General features: G+C 38.4%; 1 protein-coding gene across 1 annotated transcript; it reads right to left on the bottom strand.

Annotated features, from left to right (window-relative positions):
• Positions 1–14297: 14297 nt before the first annotated feature.
• On the bottom strand, positions 14298–15335 carry LOC114534767. The gene is made up of 4 exons (XM_028556238.1): positions 15176–15335; positions 14839–15095; positions 14596–14741; positions 14298–14496 (listed from the first exon to the last, which is right to left on the bottom strand). The coding sequence occupies exons 1-4, from the start codon at positions 15333–15335 to the stop codon at positions 14298–14300; spliced, it is 762 nt and encodes a 253-aa protein (XP_028412039.1).
• Positions 15336–21009: the final 5674 nt, after the last annotated feature.

Genomic DNA, 21009 nt, shown 5'->3' with positions numbered 1-21009 from the left:
GATATTATCTGGTAGCAACTATGCCAAAGTGGAACAGATGTCAAGTTTCTTAAATTCTTGAATTCTGTTCAAGTCCACATATTACAGGTACCAGCGACTGTACTTAATACCAGAAATAAACCATTAGTGGAGTGACATGAGAAGCAATATCCTGAAGAAGTATTGTGGAAAGTTGTTTCACCTAAAAACACCTATTCCGGCATGGTGTTTTTTGAGTACCGCATTTGCATTCTTCTGAACATGTCACATTACTCCCCTTGCAAGGGCAACCTCGGGTCCTACTTTCTTTTCTTTTAACACTGCAAGAACTCTTGCAATCACACCGGCTTGTCTATTTAAAAATGAAAACAAAATAAACTCAACAATTCGGCTATACAATATACATATACGCAAGTAAATGCAAATTTTTACATACCAGTTTTAAATCTTGTTTGCTTTTAGATTGCTATTGCTCCTAATACCTTGCCAATCATTTCCGACAATTTCCGAATACCTTTTTGTTTGCGCAGAAAGGATGTGTAAGCTATGGCACTGCTCCTTAAAATGGACAATTCCATAATAGCAAAACTCCATTTCTTTTTAAAGTAAGACTTGCGTTTGTCAATTAAATCTTTGTCGTAGCATTCATCATCCTCACACTGCTGTTCTACACAAGATACAATACAATACAGAATACAATATAATTCAGAGTAATTACATGTTCCAAAAATGTGCAGACAACACACCGCATCTAAATAAAAGATTAACATGAGAGCTTACCTCTAAATAAAAGATTAACACAAGAGCTCACCGCTTTTCACTTCAACCACAAACTTTTGCACTTTAGCCTTATTGATGCCATAGTCCTTTTTAAAATCAGTCATTGCAACAAAAGTGCTGCAGCAGCAAGCTTATATTTAACTTAAAAAAAGCAACATACTTACACATTTCTGCCATTTCTGCCTTTAGCAACATACTTACACATTTCTGCAGGAATATTAGGACTTTGTGTCAGAGCAAAAGGCAACATTTCAATTTTCCTTTTATTCCAGAACAATGCCTGCTCAGTTAACATGTCTCTTCGCGAGCTAACAAAGTACCATAAATAATAGAAAAAATGAGCTGTTTAACCAGTGCCACAAAACGCACTGTTTAAAGGTAGATTTCAGTATTCTACGAATGTGCGAGCTTTGTTTACGTTTTTTGTTTTGGTTTGAATCCATTTCATTTGCACAACATGAAGTACTGAAGAAACTATATTAAAATGGCAGATGCATCAGGAGTGAAGCTTTTTAAAACCATTCAACAATTGTCTTTTAAAAGACAACCAATTAAATCTTTTGAAAAACTACCACTGGAAGATACATCCTGGAGCAATTTGACATTTTTTGTGCATGTATCGCTAATGAAACATTCAAAACAAGCTGATAAAACCAGCGATTATGTTGCAACCTCTGGCTTTAAAAAAGGTTTTTCTCTAAGCATGTGCATTGAAGAGAATTTCGATACCTGTATGAACAATTAATTGAAATTTCAAGAGAGCGAGAGTGACATGTCTGGAAAAGTGCAAATTAATCATTTCCACTTCTTCTCCTGTTGTAGCACAAGCATCTTTCTGCTATCTTCCTCACCAGAACCTAAGAAACATTAGACTCAAGTTAAATAGGAAGTTTTATTGGCATACCAATTTCAAATATAACATGACGAATTTTTACACAGGGCGAGTTGGTCTGTCTGCAGAAGTGTTACCAAAGAGCTACAAAGTGAACGTTCCCGTTAAAAGTTTCAATAAGAGCACTGGTAACAAATTACCAAAGATTGATAACAGCAGCACCAATGATCAACCCAAAACATGGATTGCTAAGTTGCATCTCACAGTCTTTGACGAGAATGTTCTATTGACACCAAATGGCTGGCGGTCAGATAACCACATATATGCTTGTCAATTTATTATGAAATCCCAGTTCCCTCACCTTGAAGGATTCATAGACACTTTGCTTGTTTCTTGTGGTAAAGTCAGAAATCAAATTAAAAGGGATGGAATACAAATACACAACTTGAATATCAAGCACTGGGTGATGTCTGCATTCATGAATGGTACATTGACAGTCTATGATTCCCTTTATCTCAACTTTTCAACAACTTTTGTACAACAGTTAAAGACTGTATATCCACATCTTTCACAAAGTTCACCCCCTCCTATTGTGAAACTTGTTCGTGCTCAATTGCAAAGAAATTTCAATGATTGTGGTCTTTTTGCTATTGCAAACTGTGTAGCAGTTGCCAGTGGAATAGATCCAGCATCAGTAAGATTTCACCAAAACAAGATGAGAGCCCACCTTCATAATTGCTTTAGAAGCAATGCAATAACAATGTTCCCACATGATAAACACCCAAATGATCATAACCCGGCCTACAAAATTGTTAAATTTAATAGTTGAACTAAATCTTTTAATAAAAACAAACTGATCGACAAAATGTAAACAAGGTTATATTGTATACACTAATGTTCTATACAAAATATGATGGCGGCAAATAGTACATGGAGACGATGGAGTAAACGAATTCATGTTCGTACTACAGTTAATTAGCATTCACACTTACCATGAAATATTGCCACAAATTGTGAATACAACCGTTAAAATACTCGCAAATAGGTCTTCAGGACAGATATAATGGTCTTCAGAATTGATACATTTTATACTAATTTTCCGACTCCAGTGTATTGTCAACAACATCATAAAGACCACATAAATTAAAGAGCAAACTCAGTCCCAGTCTTCTCTCTACATTTCGACCTTTTGGGTATCCTAAAAAGCTATGACCATTTATTATGCTGCATATTTGAATAAAATATATCTGGGTTAAAAGGTTTCACAGTACAAGTACAATTGTATATGGAAGTTGGAATGCAAAGCTGGCTGCGAATAGAGAGTGCTGGCACTACATAACACTCTTGTGCCACTGCGGCGAAAATTTCTAACTTTCATGATTGGTTGTGGAAAGAGAGTGCTTAGGTGAAAATTGACTGGAAATACAACACTCTTGCGCCATCGTTATTTGAAAGTAATTTGGAATGCACAATTGGTTGCGAAACGAGAGTACTGGCATCATAGAGAAATGACTGTGAATACAACATTCTTGCGCCATTGCTGCGAAAAGTTCCAACTTCAATGATTGGCTGCGAAAGGAGAGTACTTGCATGAAAATTGACTGTAAAGATAACACTCTTGCACCATATTTATTTGCAAGTAATTTAGAATGTGCAATTGGTCGTGAAACACAGTGCTGGCATCATAGAGGATTGCACCATTGCTGCGTAAAGTTCTAATATGTACTGCTGGCTGTAAAGAAGAAACCTGAAATTCAGATCTTCAATCTAACATATATTTTGATACCTGTCATCGCTTGCTGCATCTGTAAACGCCAGAAGTAATCTGAGCCATAAACAACTAGATATTAGCCCTGTTGACCAAAACATTGCTAACGTAATTCATCAAAATGACACAAGAAATTTTGCTCGTCAACTATAACTATAAATAACGGTAAAATTTGGGTTTATGTGTTAAGATGGTAGTAAATTTGAGCTTTAAACACGATAAAACATTTTGTTGTTTCATTAAAATCGGTCAAGGGAATGAAAAGTTATAGCAGTTTGAAGGTTGGGATTCTAGGCCAAATTTTTGAAGAGGCATGCATGATTTTAACTTTTAACTTTTATATATTTCATCCAATCACCACAAAATTTTCTGCGTTCACTGGTGACACATAAAACAACAACTTAGTGTTGTTGAACACTTGCATATGACATCATTAAATAAACAAAAGTACAAGTAGAATGTTTATTTCCTTACAAAACGTTTACGAAATTGTTCTGTGTAATTTGTACATTAACTTTGTCATACTAGTTTATAATTTTTTAAAAAAAGGAGGATACAGTGATATAGTGATGTCACAGTGATGACATGTTGCAACATGGCTTTAAGTAATTCCTTCATGAATTTAAGGGTTTTTTCTTTAATTCTCTAAAACAAATGTGCATGGAAAAAGATTTTCCAGACTTTTCTGATAAAAACTAGATTAAAAAGTACTGATCTATGTATATAAAACTGGACTGTCTAACCACACTGTACGCAGAAGAATAACTCTATACTATTTTTTCATAAGTGTGATTCGTCATGATTAAATTGAGGCAGTCACCCCCTCCCAAAATTTAGCAATATGGCGCGTACTGTTGGGAAGTGCGTGTAGAGATTCGAACAAAAATATCAAAAGTGTTTGCAATCAATAGATAGAAAACTTGCTGAAATTTATGCGTTCTTGAGTTTCAATTTGATGTGTGCTAAAATAAGATAGAACAATATGGAATTCATGGTCGATTTACCTTTGGGGCAATCTTTCGTGCCAGTTTCGATTTATATTCTGATTTGATATTTACATTGTGGATATCATGTGTAAGAAATAATTTTTTGTGCTACCTTTTCATGAGAAATATGATGAAATGATGTTTATTGTATGCTGCACACTACTACATGTGAGCGATGTGACACCACATGAGAAAATATGTAGTCAATTGATGAAAGATAAAGTCCAAAACATTTTCAATACATTTCTTGGCATGTATTTATAACAATGTAAGCTATAAAAAGATTATAATATAGCATTAACAATTTCATGCATACACAGTTTTAATATTTATAGAACAAAGCTTTTTTCAATTAATTCTCTTAACTGGACTTAACAGGATTATGGTCAATTTAATAGACTTGCTACAAATGTGCCACTCTTAAATACTTTTTGTTCTTTTTAGATCATTTTGTGTTGATCATCTCTCTATTGGAAAATTTAACTGCATAGTAAATATGCATTCTGACAAAAAGTTTGCACAGAAAGGAAACTGGAAAATCTTTACATGAAGCGTCTTGGAATTTTAATAATGCCTGCAAAATACTGTTTCCAATGCATATAGCTGTTGCTATAGAGTTGGTGAATTTGTAGATGAATATGTCCTCACATTTATATCAGAAAAAAATTGATGGAAATTTGAATTGGAATTGATTACCACTTATAATAGCAAAACATCTGATCAAAATGTGAGACTGGGTTAATTCCTCCCTGCACATGTCACAAGGATGCTGTTTGAGGCACTTTCTTAAAAGATAACCAGCAACATATGTAATGGCGTTGCCTCTCATTAACTTCGCTTCAACTGATAGGGCCTGATAATCGATCTCTTCTACATCAAATGGTGCTTCTTTTTATTGTACAATATATAGCAAATAATGCATATATAATGAATGAGACCAAAGTTCTAGATGTTTAAAATAGACTTTAGAATAGGTATATCAATGTTTACAGGTTATTGTAATTTCAGCTTTAGCCTCACTTAAACTAATCCCTAAAAACATGGAAGTATACCTCACAACTATTAAAATATGTATTACATTGAAATAACTCAAATAAGTACATATTCAAGATGGACAAGGCTCACATCTTTTGCTCAATACTTCTGAAATACAGTTTTTAAAATTGTATCAACTCCTGTGACCAAAATCAGCAGACAGAATGTTCATATTGTTGCCATTGCTAGCATATTATCATAGATCAGGTGTTTCTTTTCCTTTCATTTTAAAAAGGGAGTGTGAAAAAGACGGCTTTCTATGACATGAAATTTTGCGTTCATATCAGACATACATAATTATTGCTGTATTGTTATTGTATGATTGAATTATTGGTCATGTAATAATGTTTAAACTTCATCCTATAAACCCGAACTGCTGCGGGTACGTTTTGACAAAACGTGCAAGATTTAAATGGTGGCTAATAAAGTGCGAGAGATTTAATGCCCTGTATTTATCTGACAAAACAAAACAAAAACAAAACATGGCTCGAATTGAGAAGATAAATCGTATTACAATTGTGGAACTACTTGGTGTTCAGCAGCTGGTTGTTTTAATAATAAAATTACCAATCCAACTTTATCGTTTTTCTGTTTCCCGAAGGACGAAGAGAGGTAATCCGATCGATGGAAAACAAGTGTTTTAGATAAAAGTATTAAACAATTCTTACCTCATATTAAAACTGTCGTTTTTATTACACATATATTAAATAATTTTAGATCAAAACAATGGGTGAGAAATTGTGGTAGGAAAAAGCTGCTGGGCAAGAATGCCGTTTATCTTTATAACAATTGTAAACTATGTGCAAACCATTTTGACGACAAATGTTTTCGTAGTCACTTAAAAAACAGGATATTTGAGAACGCAATTTCAGAAATCTTCACAAAAACAAGTAAACGGGAAGCGAAGACTTTTTTTTTTACAATAGACAAGGTAAATTAATGTGCTTTACTTATCCAAGCAAGTAAAATACAATTGAATGTCAATAAAGAATCTACAATTGAGTTATCCATTATCACAAATGTGCTTACTTCTTAGAAAATGGAACAGAAAATAAGTCAACTACACAAATTACATGTGAATGTGAAACTAGGACACCTATGTATAAGAAAGGTAACTTGATACCACTAATCACTAATGCTACTTTGCCAAAAACTTTAGGATTCTTAAAGTGCTCCTAACACAAATGGCCCCCCTGGGGGTCATATTTCCTAGGAAATATGCCCCCCTTTCGGAAATTTGGCCCCCTCGAAAACATATACTTTATTGCCATGAGTTCGAGAATCGTGAAGCTTCTTCTAAAAGCAAGATTGTAAATGTTTGTTTGTATTCATGCTTAGTTTGCTTCATTTATTTGTGTAAAAGCTTTTCATCTTGGCGAAGAGCTAAGACCATAGCTAAGACGAATATTGTTAATGTGCACGTGGCTAACTTCTAGGATTATCATAACATTACTAGGGGCTTTAATCGAAAAATAAATAAATAAGTGGTAATTTCCTAAAACAACCTTTCCTATGTATGTATAACCGCTAAGCCTATAATTTATAAGGTCGCCAAATTAAGAATTTCTTGGGAGGACAAATCACTTATTTCACAATTCGGAAATTTGTTCCCCCTTCGATAACAAACTTTATACTCTCAATATATATATAAAATATATATAGTTTTGAAATCGCGAACTTTTGCCTCAAAATTCAACAAGTTTCTGAACCTAATATGAAATTCGTCAGAATAACAACCACATTTTAGCAAGCAATGACAACATGCGTTGGCGAAAGTGTTAATGTGCATGTGGCTAACATTTAGGGAGTTATTAATACAAATTTGCATAAAAACGTTTAAAAACAATCGGCAAACACGAAAACAAGGTTACATGCACCATATAAAATCCGTCAGTGCTGTCTGCAAAAGCCATGTTGAGAACTGACAGATAAGAATACAGTTATTATACAATATACATTACGTAGATTAGATTACATAGTTATTAGCATTAGGGATGTCACGTGACACTTTGGTAACATGAGAGTTAGTATGACTAGTGACACGCTACGAGGTAGTGGTGCATCGAGCACAAGTATTGTTGTTGTAAAGGTTTATAGTTTATTAAAGGGTTTTTAATTTGTGACTTGTCGAGGACTACAGTTTGGAGGCGACATTCTTGACACGTGGCACCTCAGACGGGATAGCTGAAACGCCAGCTATATTCGAATACAAGTGAACAGATTTCAACGACACACGGTTGTCCGGCGAAGATTTGGAGAAAAAGTTAGAGACCAAGTTGAAGCAGTTGCAGCTTGGCGTGGAACGAACTGGAAATATCCTAGACTCAGGTAAGCCTGAAAGTATTAAGCGGCACCTCATTGCCCTACGTGAAACCGTTCGCGAAACGAACGAACATAAACGTGCTGTTGAAGCAGAAAAAATTGAGGGTGACGGAAATATTGAAGATATTAACGATTGGAATCTCCAGATCGAAGTTAAAATTGAGCAGGCTGATGCGGAAATAAAACGTTTGGAACAATGGCTTTTCGATAAGGAACAGTCTGAAAAACACGTAGAGCGAGAGGAGCAGTTTAAAGCAGAATTAAAATTGCATGAAAAACGACTAAAGATGAAAGCCGAACTCGAACTGTCTCAAACCAAACCGGAAATACAGGAATGTTCTGACTTTAAGACTGCAAAATTACCGAAATTAGTAATATCCAAGTTTGATGGTTCGTTTATGGATTGGCCTAGATTCTGGGGACAATTCAGCGAAGCTATCGACAAAAGTTCGATTGCCCCTATTACCAAGTTTACGTATTTACGAGAGCTACTCGGTCATAAAGCTAAGCGTTGTGTAGAAACCTTGCCATTCACGTCAGAAGGTTATAATCGTGCCAAGTCAATTCTCCTTGATAAGTTTGGGAAGGAATCGGAGATTGTGAATAGCTACGTGAGGGAAATACTAGAGTTGCTGTGTATAAACAACGCAAATCCACGTAAAATAGCAGAGTTCAGCGAGAAACTGTCCTATTGCGTCCAAGCGCTTCACACTATGAAAAAGCTTGAGCAAGTGAGAAGAAATGTCGCAATGACACTGGGAAAATTAGCTGCAATTAGGGGGGATTTGGTCCGTACCGATTCCGATTGGGAGTCCTGGGGATTTGCTGAGCTAAACGAAGCTGTGCGTCAATGGGTTAAACGAAACCCAGCTGTTTCAAGCGAGAAAGAACCGCGCGAGGAACGCAAGACTGTTTTTCACGCGCGCGAGGACGAAGCGAGGGTAAGAGGCTGTGTTTATTGCGAGGACATGGGTCATAAGGCGACGCAGTGTGATAAAATAACGGACACGAGCGAACGAAAGAAAATTTTAACTAAAAAGGGTCTGTGTTTTAATTGTGCTACAAGAAAACATCGCGCAGCGGAATGTTCTAGCAAAACGTCATGTCAGCACTGTAAACAACGTCATCACTCATCAATCTGCCAACAACCGCGCCAATCGTCCGGAAACAAGGAGAAATTGATGACAGACGGTGCAACTGGTGAAGGAATATTCCCTGTAGTCGTAGTAAAAGTAAACGGTGTCATGTGTCGCGCACTAATTGACTCTGGCGCCGGGGGGTCGTATGCGTCTGCAAAACTTGTAACGATGATTGACGAAAAACCGAGCGAGACGAAATTACAACGCATTGACATGCTAATGGGATCAAGGACGACACGTCTGGAATATTACGATATGGAAATTAGCGCTCTTGATGGAAGCTACAAAATGAATGTTAAATTAGCTAAAGTGGAAAAACCAGAACTACTCAATGTAACTAACCCTGGATACCAGGAACTGAAACGCAAATACGACCACCTTCAAGACGTTATTGTCGATGACCTTGATACGAAAGGAAACCTGCCCATTCACCTAGTGTTAGGAAACGGGGAATACGCGAGAATTAAAACAAGCACAAAACCTCTTATTGGCGGCGACTACGAACCAGTGGCAGAAAAGACAAAGTTTGGCTGGTTCATCATGAGTCCTGGGGTTGAGTTTGACCGTAATACGATGCTCTTAACTCAAACAGCGCACTCAGATTTCGAGCGTTTATGCAGGTTAGATGTTCTCGGGTTGGCTGACACGACGGAAAACGACCAGAGCGTAGTATACGAGGACTTCAAAGAGCAGCTGACGAGAGACCCCGAAGGTTGGTACGAGACCAACCTGCCATGGAAAGCCAACCATCCCAGTCTACCTACGAATGAAGCGGGCAGTAAACGGCGATTAACAACTGTGATAAAGAAACTAACTCGTGAAGGCAACTACGAACGATATGACGATATCATCCGAGAACAACTTGACCAAGGCATCATAGAACCAGCTCCAGTCGAAGCGAGTGGCAAAGAACACTATCTACCGCATAAAGGCGTTGTTAAACAGTCGGCGGAAACCACAAAACTACGTATAGTTTTCGACGCCTCGGCGAAGGAATCGAGTGATCAACCGTCATTGAACGACTGTCTTTACCCCGGCCCACCACTCCAAAACCAACTGTGGAATATTCTCGTCCGAGCACGTTTTTATCCCATCCTCTCGACCAGCGACATCGAGAAAGCGTTTCTACAAATTCGCATTAAAGAGCAAGAAAGAGATTCCTTACGGTTTTTCTGGAGAAGTCCTGGAAGCAAAGAGACGACTGTATATCGGTTCACTCGAGCTTTGTTCGGAATGACGTGTTCACCATTTCTCCTCGGTGGAGTTATCAACGAACATCTAAAACGATGGGAGATCAAATATCCAAACCTGGTTAAAGAAGTCCGAGACGGGCTGTACGTCGACGACCTGATGACGGGGGGAGAATCAGTAGACACCGTGACAACGAAACAGGAAAAAGTCGTCGAAGTGTTCAAAGATGGATCATTCAAACTACACAAATGGCATTCGAATGTTGCGAGTCTTGAAGAAAACATGTCTGACAACAACGAGGTACCTTCCCTTGGAACAGCTCAACCGATACGAACAAGCGAGAAACGAAGTTGTTCGGGTTGCCATGGGACAAAACGAAGGACACACTCAGCGTTGAGACAACACGGAAGCCAGTAACAACCAAGCGAGAGGCGTTGTCGGAGCTAGCGAAAGTTTTTGACCCTTTAGGCTTGGTTTCCCGAACGACCTTAGTCGCGAAACAACTTTACAGGGAAAAGTGCGAAGCCAAACTTCCATGGGACGGAAACTGAGGAAATCAAGAAACGATGGGAAGAATGGCAACTCGTAGTATCGATGACGTTTACAGTACCACGGAGTTTAGCACCGTTTTTTCAACACGTAACAGCAGTCACCCTCCACGCGTTTGGTGATGCCAGCAAACTCGGCGTAGCAACGGCGGTGTATGCGGTCGTAGAACAAAGGAACGGTACGACTCAAGGTCTGGTTTGCTCAAAGTCGCGCCTTGCCAAGAAAAGCCTTACCATACCTCGACTCAAGCTCGTAGCTGCTCATATGGCAAAGAATCTGGTAGTGAATGTAGAGCGTGCTATTGATACCGTCGTAAAGGTCGTGGCAGTCCATTGTTGGAGTGATTCCACTGTTACTCTTTACTGGATCAACGGCCAGGGGGAGTATCGACAGTTCGTCTCTAATCGTGTAGCGAAGATAAAGGAGCAAGCACATGTACAATGGCACCATGTCCCCTCCGAAGGAAACCCAGCTGACTTGGGGAGTTGAGGAAACAAGTGTGTAGACAGCGAGTTATGGCGACAAGGTCCTGACTGGCTGAGTGATCCGAGCAAGTGGCCCCCAAATATTGTCCTGGAACCCAGTCAAGAAAGCAGAGTTGAAAGGAAGTGCTTGGAAACTGTCTTCACCACGACAACAGCAGCACCGAGAGCTTCTGATCAACTAGACGAGCTACTTGAGAAGCGTGTACTTCGCAAGGTTTTAAGGATCGGAGCATGGGTTCGAAGGTTTGTCGAAAATTGTAAACGTGCGGTTAATGAACAACAATATGGCCCCATAAAGACCGTAGAGATCGAGACACAACTCTCGTGGTGGATCAAAAGAGCACAGCGTGACGCCACGAACAGCAACGAAATTGGGAAAGACGAGGTGAATCTGAATCTTCAGTTAAACGAGGATGGAATCTTAGAATGTCGGGGACGAATCGAAGGAGAGTATCCCATCTACATACCCCACAGTCACCTAGTCGCTCTTAAGTTAGTAGAGCGGGCTCACCATTCGACCTTACATGGCGGAGTAGGAATGACTATGGCGAGAATCAGGGAACATTATTGGATCCCGAAATTACGACGGTTAGTTAAGCGCGTTCGAACCAACTGCTGGGGATGCAAGAGATTCCGAGTCCAATCCTACAAGAAACCACCCCCCGGAAAACTGCCATCAACTCGCACCGAGGGAACCACACCGTTTGAAGTGCTCGGCGTAGACTTTGCGGGACCTATACAGTACAAACCAAAAGGGAAGAAGTTCGGGAAATCTTATCTGGTTCTTTACGGTTGTAGCCTCACAAGAGCCGTACATCTCGAAGTTCTTAAATCATTGGAACTTACGGAGTTCATAGCGAGTTTAAAACGCTTCATTGCAAGACGAGGACGACCCAAGATCATATATTCGGATAATGGTTCTACCTTTAAAGCAGCATCGAAGTGGCTGAAGAAAGTCCAGAACGACGAGCAGTTGAACAGTCTCCTTTCGGAACGTTCAATACAATGGAGATTCAATCTGAGTCTCGCACCGTGGTGGGGAGGCCAGTATGAGCGCCTTATTGGTCTTTTCAAGAGAGTGTTTTACAAGTCCATTGGCAACGGAATGCTTACGTTGGAAGAGTTACAAGATGTCATGCTAGACGTGGAGGTTACACTTAATGATCGCCTGTTATGCTACTTGGAAGATGACATCCAGTTGCCGGTATTTACGTCAAATTCAATGTTAAACATCAATCCTGGTCAAGTGCCTGTCCTGGAAGCCTATAACTTGGAGGATAAAGAACTTCGAAAAAGAGCGAAGATTCTCGAGAAATGCAAACAAGCCTTGTGGAAATGGTGGACTCGTGAGTACGTGCGAAGCCTTCGTGAACGTCACGTGAACCTGGGCGGTCGACAAGCGTCAGTGCCAAGAAAGGGGTCAGCCGTGATCATTCAGGATGATAACAGGAACCGGAAAACGTGGAAACTCGGGATCGTTTTAGATATGATTAAGGGAAAAGACGGCGTCGTACGGGGAGCTAAAGTCAAAACAGTGAACGGAGTACTGGAAAGAGCAATCCAACAACTATACCCTCTTGAGTTAACCTGCGATGATAACCACTTCCAGAAACCTGACCCCCAGGCCCCCGCCTTTGTTCCACGAGCGAAAAGAGATTCAGCTGCTGCGGCAAGCTTACGAATCGAGCAACAAGCAGAGGAAGACAAAATCTTCTAAGAGAAACCTTTCCTTCTAAATTAACAATTTTACTATACGAAATTAATATTTAGTTTTGTTTAGACATCACAAGAGGACAACAACGAAGTCAGTCTCAAGTGGACATATACCTCTTCAACGAGCTATATGGGGGAGTGTGTTGAGAACTGACAGATAAGAATACAGTTAAGAGTGATGTTTGATCTTTAATTTTATGCTTTGTAATAAATTTGGAGACATCAATGTTTGTTAGTTTCTTGATTTTCGCCACACTGTGATATTTCTCACAATGTTTGTCAGTTTGAGATGTGGAGCTGGTGCCTGATAATTGAGAACGCTTTCGACGATAAGCTTGCTGACAACTGCTTGTAATCGGGGAGCCAATTTCATCCAGGTTGGGATGGTTATTGCTGTGAAAGATATCTTCGTCGAATTTCCGTATGTATTTGTACGCCGAATAGTAGCCTTCGTGGTCTGAGAAATGCACCACAATTCTGTGATTCATTTCAAGGGCTTTTTTGCAGCCCAACCACCTCTTTGGAGCCGAAAGCTTCAAAGCCATGTGATAATGAAAGCCGTGCTGTTGGTGCCTCTCAATGCAACATGCCCAGTGTTGTGGCGATGATTTGCTTCGTGGGGATGTAAAGGCTTCAACTACAGCATCAGCAAACGATTCTCTAGTAGGAAATTTTTGAAGATCGGCTTGGCTATATGTTATTAAATAGCAACGCGGTGGTTTCTGCTATGAATTTCGTCTATTGGTGCCGCCATTTTGCATAACCGTTAAGTTGCGATATGAAAAATTCAAATTTCCCGCTGAAAGTTAATAATTAACCTTGATGTAAACAGACTTTAGAAATTATATTTCCGCTAATTAAATCTTTTTAGCTAGAACTCTACCGATGAATAATGATATGTGGTAGCTATTGATAGCTTTATAGAAAAAAATTATTGAATGTAGATCGCCTTTTGCAGCCAAGGGGGCATAGACAATCATGTGCAAAAATTATGAGACTTTACGTATTTTAAACACATTTTTTTCATTTTGACAACTATTTTGTCACATATTTCTTTAAACTATTGACTATTCCCCCCTTCCCCCATTGACAATGTTGAGAGTGATATTTTCGGCAAATCAAACGGCTTGGTATCAAAGAAACAACATTGTTTTGGGGGGAGAGGGGGGGAGATACTAGGTGTCATGACCGTGTCTCAATTATTTTTGCACATGATTGTAGATAGACTTTTATACACTTAAAACCTTTATACACTTAACGGTTCTCTAGCTCTAAAATGGTAAGGTAAACTATGTTTTTTAGAAGGGGCCAAATTTCCGAAGGGGGGCCCAAATTTCCTAGGATATTTGGCCTAGGGGGGGGGTATATTTCCTAGAAAATTTGGCCCGGGGGGCAAATTTTCGGGGGGCCAAATTTCCTGTGACACCGGGCCATATTTGGGCCAAAAATGTTTGGTATATCTCTTCAACAAACACAGTCTAAAGAAAAATTCATTCAATCCAATTATATAATATTCTCCTAAAGATTATTTGCAATATTAGAACACAGTCCACCACTCATTTTCTTACCAAAGTTTTGATCTACTTTTGTTTCTTGTACTGTAGCATCACCATTTTTAAATTTGGGGTAGGATACCTTCACTTGTTGTGTACCATCTTTTTTAGTTTTCACTTTTCGAGACAGGTTGGCATTGAAATGAATTGTTACCAGGATGTGTCTGAAGTGTGTTGAGAATATTTAGCAAAATAACTAAGTACAATGAGAAAACAAATATTCACTATTACTGATTATAGTAAGATCATTTAGTAAAACATACCTGCAATAAATACCACTAAATGAGTAAGCATTCATTTTGGGGGCAAACTGATTTACCACAGAGTGGAAACCCTCTAAACAACTTGTTTGGTCTAATGGTGAGGCTTGTTTAATTCCATTCACAAATGAAGTTTCAGCATTGCACCGCTTAGCTTGTTGTATGCTGGAGAGTCTAAAAAAAGCTAGAAGCAAGAGTAAAGTCATGTAAGCATACATACATATAACTGATATAAGTAAGTCACACAATGTTATATATACCAGGTAATATCCACTTTCTTGGTGTCAGTTCACCATGAGCACACTGGTTATATAGTGGATCATCCAATCCATCATGCTTGTCAACTATATGACTGAGGAATGACTTGAATTTTGCAACTATGATTCTACCATTTCCAGAATGTGTGGAGGTGGCACACAAATGATTGATGCATGGTTGGACCCATTCTGCTAATTCCTCTCCATCTGTTTCCATATCCAACTTAGTCAAGACCTTGTGCAACTCTACAATATATACCATTAATTTAAATTGAACATTTTCAGATTTGGCCATCTACTTGATTAAATAACACTCACAAACTCACTCTTTTTCAAGTGCCATATGACAAAATAATGTATTGTTTTAGGACGTTTTTCTCTCATGTATTTGGCAATTTGCTGATGTCTATCAGAGACAAATGTTGAAACATCCATGCGTTCACCCAGGAGAAAATACATGCATCTCTGGAATCCTTCAAATTCCATGGCAGGGCTGCTTTCTACTTCATTTTGTTATAGGCCAAAGAAAAACATAGTATAGTGGTGTTGAAACAAAAGGAAAAAATCACCCAAAAACTTTAATATTAATTACGTGTATCAAACTAAAATAAATTATTTCATTTGAGGTGCATGAAAAAATTGTGTAACCACAATATTTTGCACAATGACCCATGCTGTCGTGTCTTTCATCACCAGAAATAACCAAAGAAGATTCCAATGCTTTCAACTGATTTAGAATCTGACTTTGATAATCTTTCCAGTGGAGAAAGATTGCAGGAATCAGCATTTTCTAGAAAAAAAAACAAGAATTAAAATGGGGTTCTCTCAGGGAAAAACATTCTCAGCAGCCCTAGCTGATTAAAGTACTACTGCAACAAAAATTTTGACTCCATTTTTATTAGCCCAAACAAATATTTAGTCTTTTAGAAACAATTTGATGTATAAATGACTTCTGTGTGTGAAGTAGAAGTTGACTAATTTTGCCCTCAAACCTTGGTATCAAATGCAAACTTTTATAGCCGCCATGTTTGCTGATGTGACGTCATAACAAGTACCGATGTTTCGAAGCTTATGGTAATACACATAGTTTGTGTGTTGTCCGCTTCGAATTTTTTAGCTTGATGGGGAGAACCAAATCATTTCATTTTGAAATGGAAGTTAAGTCTGTTAACTAACATATATTCAAGGAATGCCTGATAAAGGGTCTGAAATATAGGCCGATTTGTTAGAAAACTCAAATTAGTCTTAGCCTATCTGACAGCGATATTATGTAGTAATATATGCCATATACAATAATGTATATGTTGTGCCACATAGTCCTTTGTGCTGCAAAGTCCTACGTAAGACGATCTGGAAGAACTTAAAAAAACTGCTTAGTCTTTCAGTAAAAGAAAACGAAGGCAATGATATGATGTCCTTGTTACTGATAATATTGGTGTATGCTATGCGATAAATTCCTGCAAACCATAAACAGTAATATGATACTGCACTATTGTAAATGCCACATTGCCACTGTTTTGCAACAGCGCGTATCGAAATATATCAAACACACACTAACACAGGTCTGTTTATCTACATAAATACTCAAGGAACACCATTCTTGCTGATTTAAATTGAACTTCAATGTCTTTAGAAAGGACACTGGCCGTGCACATTAAGACACCAAGGCCAACATCATTATAATTATCATGAATGCATGTGCGCACAAAGTATCTTTGCATTGATGATAAAACCAGCCTTGGCCTATATATATGTATATCTGTTAGCTTTCAACTTGTGCTATGATTCTTCAGACATCAAATGTATGGACAGAATCTTCTTTCAATAACTCCTTAATTTAAGGGATCTTGCTAAACAAGAGTCGAATCTTGGAATCAACTTATAGGAATCCTGAAATCGACTTAGTCGCGCAAAGAACCGCACCATTGAGACAGAAAGTCGGAACAAAAATTCAATATTTTCTTCGACTTTGGCGATCCATCTCTTTCGTTAGGAACATATGTATAGATATTTAATAATTTGATGAATACTGGCTTAGTCGGGACTGTAAGAAACACAGTTTCTTTGCTGACGAGGCTACTTAACACTAGTATTTTTACGCCATGCTAAGAATCGGTACTCTTTTCTAAGTCACAAACCACAATATGGCGGAGCAAAAGTTTGCACTGGAAGTGGCAAAAATCGTGACTTTGGAGAGCTATAAAAATCTTTTGAGAAAGCCAATATTGATTCTGTTTTCAGAAATGAAATCAGGAAGGTGAGCACTTTAAATTGAGCCCATAAAAAAGGGGTCCAAAATTTCGTTGCAGTAGCACTTTAAATAGTATTTTTTGTACTTATGCTTTGGTGCCTATAGTATGACATATTGGACATTACTGCAAGCCCCATATGTTTAAACATATTGATGACCTTGGTGGGGGGTCCTCCTGACACTAAAATGGCAAAACTTAGAAGGAAATCGCCAGCGTTCACTTTGCTTTTTGGCATTAGTGGTTGGCTTTCCCAAATCTAATTTTTTCAGCCACGGCCTGGTTTTCCACAACTTGTTCGGACAACTACCATAGTTCCATCCATTGTGGTTTCCACCAGAGGATGATCTTGTTTACAATAGTGGCAAAACTTGAAAAGTAAAAGCAACTGCGACAGGAAAACAATATATTTCGGTTCCTGGCGTAAATTTTCATGTGGATCCCTGAAAAATATATTAAATGTATTAGACGCTTGAATCTAAGGTAGGTAATCCCTGGTGCGAAAATACCTTTTATCCTCTACCAACTCTGATTTTTCTGACTTGGCTTCTTCCGAATGGAATTCTCCCGTACTCGAAATGTTATCAATTTCATTATCTGTGCATTCAGCAGTCAATTTTGTGTCATTATTGGTTGGAATATATATAATGTATGTATGTGTGCATGTGTGTGTGTATGTATGTATGTATGTATGTATGTATGTATGTATGTATGTATATACATATAGGTCAGTTATACAGCAAGCCCGTGCTTGTAGCGGTGGATCGAGAAAATGTAACCTCTGCCTGGCGGAGAAACTTTGCATTTTAAATGCCGACAAGCGTTTCTTATTGAACAAAAAGTCTATAGTCTTCATATATATATATATATATATATATATATATATATATATATATATATATATATATGAAAAATGTCTTCATATATATATATACATATATATATATATACATATATATATATATATATATATATATATATATATATATGAAAAATGCATAGAGAAGCATGTTAAAAAGCACCTTGATTGCAGGAGCTTGGATCTGAGAGATCTTAGTATGCTGCTGTGTTAGATTTAAGAAGAAACAAGTTATTGAGTGTTAAGGTGACCAAGCTTCTAGAGGAATTCTTATATTTATGACATTTGTCTGTAAAATGTATGAATGTCTGTAAAAACCCAGCACTGAATTTTAGACCATTAGGGACACACAGATAATATGATAGTGATTGTAAGTTTGTTTTTATGTCATATGGTAACATTTGTTACGATTTATATGGTTTAATTTTCAATTAGGTGTGTTAGAGACAAGGATAACCCTGACGACCATTGCCAGAGCCACATCTTTCATCCCATCCACTCATCTAGACCTTCATCATTCCAACAACCCTGGCAACATTCTGATCCACTTCCCTAATTCTTCCCCAGGCCATTTCTCAAAACAATACCACAGCCAGTTCTCAAACTTATATCGTGGCGATTTCTCACACTGATACTACAGCCATTTCACAAACCCATATCATGACTATTATGTGAACCAATACCACGGCCATTTCTCAGACTCATACCATGACCAATTCTTGAACCAATACCACAGCCATTTCTTGAACTGATACCACAGCCATTTCTCAAACCGATACCATGGCCACTTCAAGAATTGATACCCTTGTCACTTCTCTAACCCCGACCACTTCGGGTATTAGCGACCTTTAGAAATCACGACGGCTCTCGCGTACGACGGCGCGATAGACTGGGATGAGATCGCTGTTCGTTCGCTTTAGTTGCATACTTTAGAAATACACGACTGACACGACGGCTTTCGTGCAACATGCATTTGGCAGGAATATGAAAACTCAAAAGTTCATCAGAAATGGCCTCCTTTTCGACTTGAACAAATCAAAAAACCTAGAAATTCCGTACTCGTCATACCCACCGTTTGATTTAGAGGAAATGACAGACGATGAATGTAAGACTGAATTTAGATTTTTCAAAAACGATATTTACCGACTTGCGAGTGTACTTGCGATACCAGCTGAAGTAATTTGCTCGAACGGATTAAAAGTCTCCAGAATTGAAGCGTTTTGCGTTTACCTCAAACATTTTGCTTATCCATGTCGTTATTCTGACCTTGTTCCAAGATTTGCTCGTGATATACCTCAAATATGCCTTATATCAAATCTTATCATGAATCACATCTACAATGAACATCATACTTTGCTGGAAGATTTAGATAAACCTTGGTTATCGAGGGACACCGCAGAAATTGGTGTTGGAAGTCAAATATCTCATCAGTTGCTCACATTTGAATCCTAGTATTAGTCGGGCAGATAGAGCATATTTACTTACGGTTGTTTGGGACAATGTAATTTTTTCACAAACAGGTACTCCGAACCATGGTAAATAAGATTTTGATTGTTGGACTTGCACAGTTTTCTTGTAGTCTAATTCCAACAGTATTTTTCATCTTCAGTTTGCTGTTTGATATTTTCAACAAAATATGGCGCGGAATCGGGTAAAAGAAGCGTGAATGCAACTGATTTGACGTCCAGCGGTAATATTTTTTCGCAGTACTTCAAGTAGTATAACTTAATTGGATATTTAAATTAGCTTATTCGTGTCTAATTATTTTATCACAGCTAGCTCAGACAGATAACGTACACTCACGAAAGAGCTTAATTGCATTAAATAAAATCTTGAGAACATTGTTTTTGAAATAGCTACGACTTAATCTTCGTCATCACTTGCAAATAATTCATACGAGTCTAAATCATCTTCATCAGGTACACCATTTGAACACGCGGTACAACTACAAATGTCAGTACATTTCAACCCATTTGCGACGCATACGCACCTATTGTTCCTGCATTCTGACTTTTTGCATCCACATGACAAAAACTCTAACAGTGCATCTGGGGCTGGCTTCTGGTTCATCCATTTAATCTCTAATGCATCTGTTCCATCTTTGCACCATTCATGTCCAACCGGGTCTGTTATATCAACATTCGGTGACAGCGCTGATTTCCAAAGGTACGTAACGTACGTTGCACGTTGGCAGTGTAAGAGTAACTCATCTTCGGTTGGTGGGAGTTGTTGGGGCTCGGGAGCTTTGCCTTTTACACAAAAACGTTGATAACGAGCGTCATTTATACCAGTGCAACTACGAATGCCATAAAACTCTGCAACCATCCTCTGAATAACTGGGAAAATGCTTTCGTTAAAATTATGCTGATTTCCAAGCTGTTTCAAAGCTTCTGTGTATGCATCCGATTTTTTAACAATATTGTATACTTTCTTTTTCCCCACGCCGTGGAACGCGCTAGTCGAGTCACACCCACTTATAGCATGTAGCGCTGGAAGAGCATCTGCCATATCTTGACCAACATTAACTGCTATCTTGGATACCGATATAATTCTCTTTTTTCCCTTTGAGCCAATCTCTACCAAAAGATTACATTGAATGCGATCTTCATAATAGATGGCGAGAATTGCGACATCGGTGTCGACGGTGGTAATACACACGTTCTCTGCATGGTCTGGAAAGTGCTGGATAGCGTTCTGGCAGCATAAGAATATTTTGGTGTCAGCTTCTTCTTGACCAGAACTAAGCGCCTCTTCCTGTCGAGATGTAACTGTATTTTCAGATACCTCCAAACGATAGCACTCACTTTCTACAGTAACCAGTATAATTCGATCGCTGATGACGTTGATGAAACGCTCAGGATCCGACCAATCGTTCAAGAGAAATTTGACCAATGCGACTTTGTTGACACCATCGCTGAGAAATTTTTTAAACTGTTTTGGACGCTTTTGATCTCTCCGTGTTAACTGCATACGAATACTTCCCGCTGCTGCTCGTTGCTGTCGTTCAATACTCTTCAGGGAATCCTTGTTGTATTGATCAGTGACAAAATAT

This window comes from Dendronephthya gigantea, unplaced genomic scaffold, assembly GCF_004324835.1.
Source record: "Dendronephthya gigantea isolate DGI-Jeju-01 unplaced genomic scaffold, DenGig_1.0 000106F, whole genome shotgun sequence".
Lineage (NCBI taxonomy): Eukaryota > Metazoa > Cnidaria > Anthozoa > Malacalcyonacea > Nephtheidae > Dendronephthya > Dendronephthya gigantea.
The sequence above is the reverse complement of the archived record's forward strand: the minus strand, read 5'-3'. Positions and strand labels throughout refer to the sequence as shown.

Coding starts and splice junctions, on each gene's coding strand:
- LOC114534767 (XM_028556238.1), bottom strand. CDS start 15,335: ATGGAATTTGAAGGATTCCAGAGATGCATGTATTTTCTCCTGGGTGAA. Junction 14,742..14,838: donor TACCTGGTATATATAACATT/GTGTGACTTACT, acceptor CAACAAGCTAAG/CGGTGCAATGCTGAAACTTC. Junction 14,497..14,595: donor TTTAGTGGTATTTATTGCAG/GTATGTTTTACT, acceptor AACACACTTCAG/ACACATCCTGGTAACAATTC.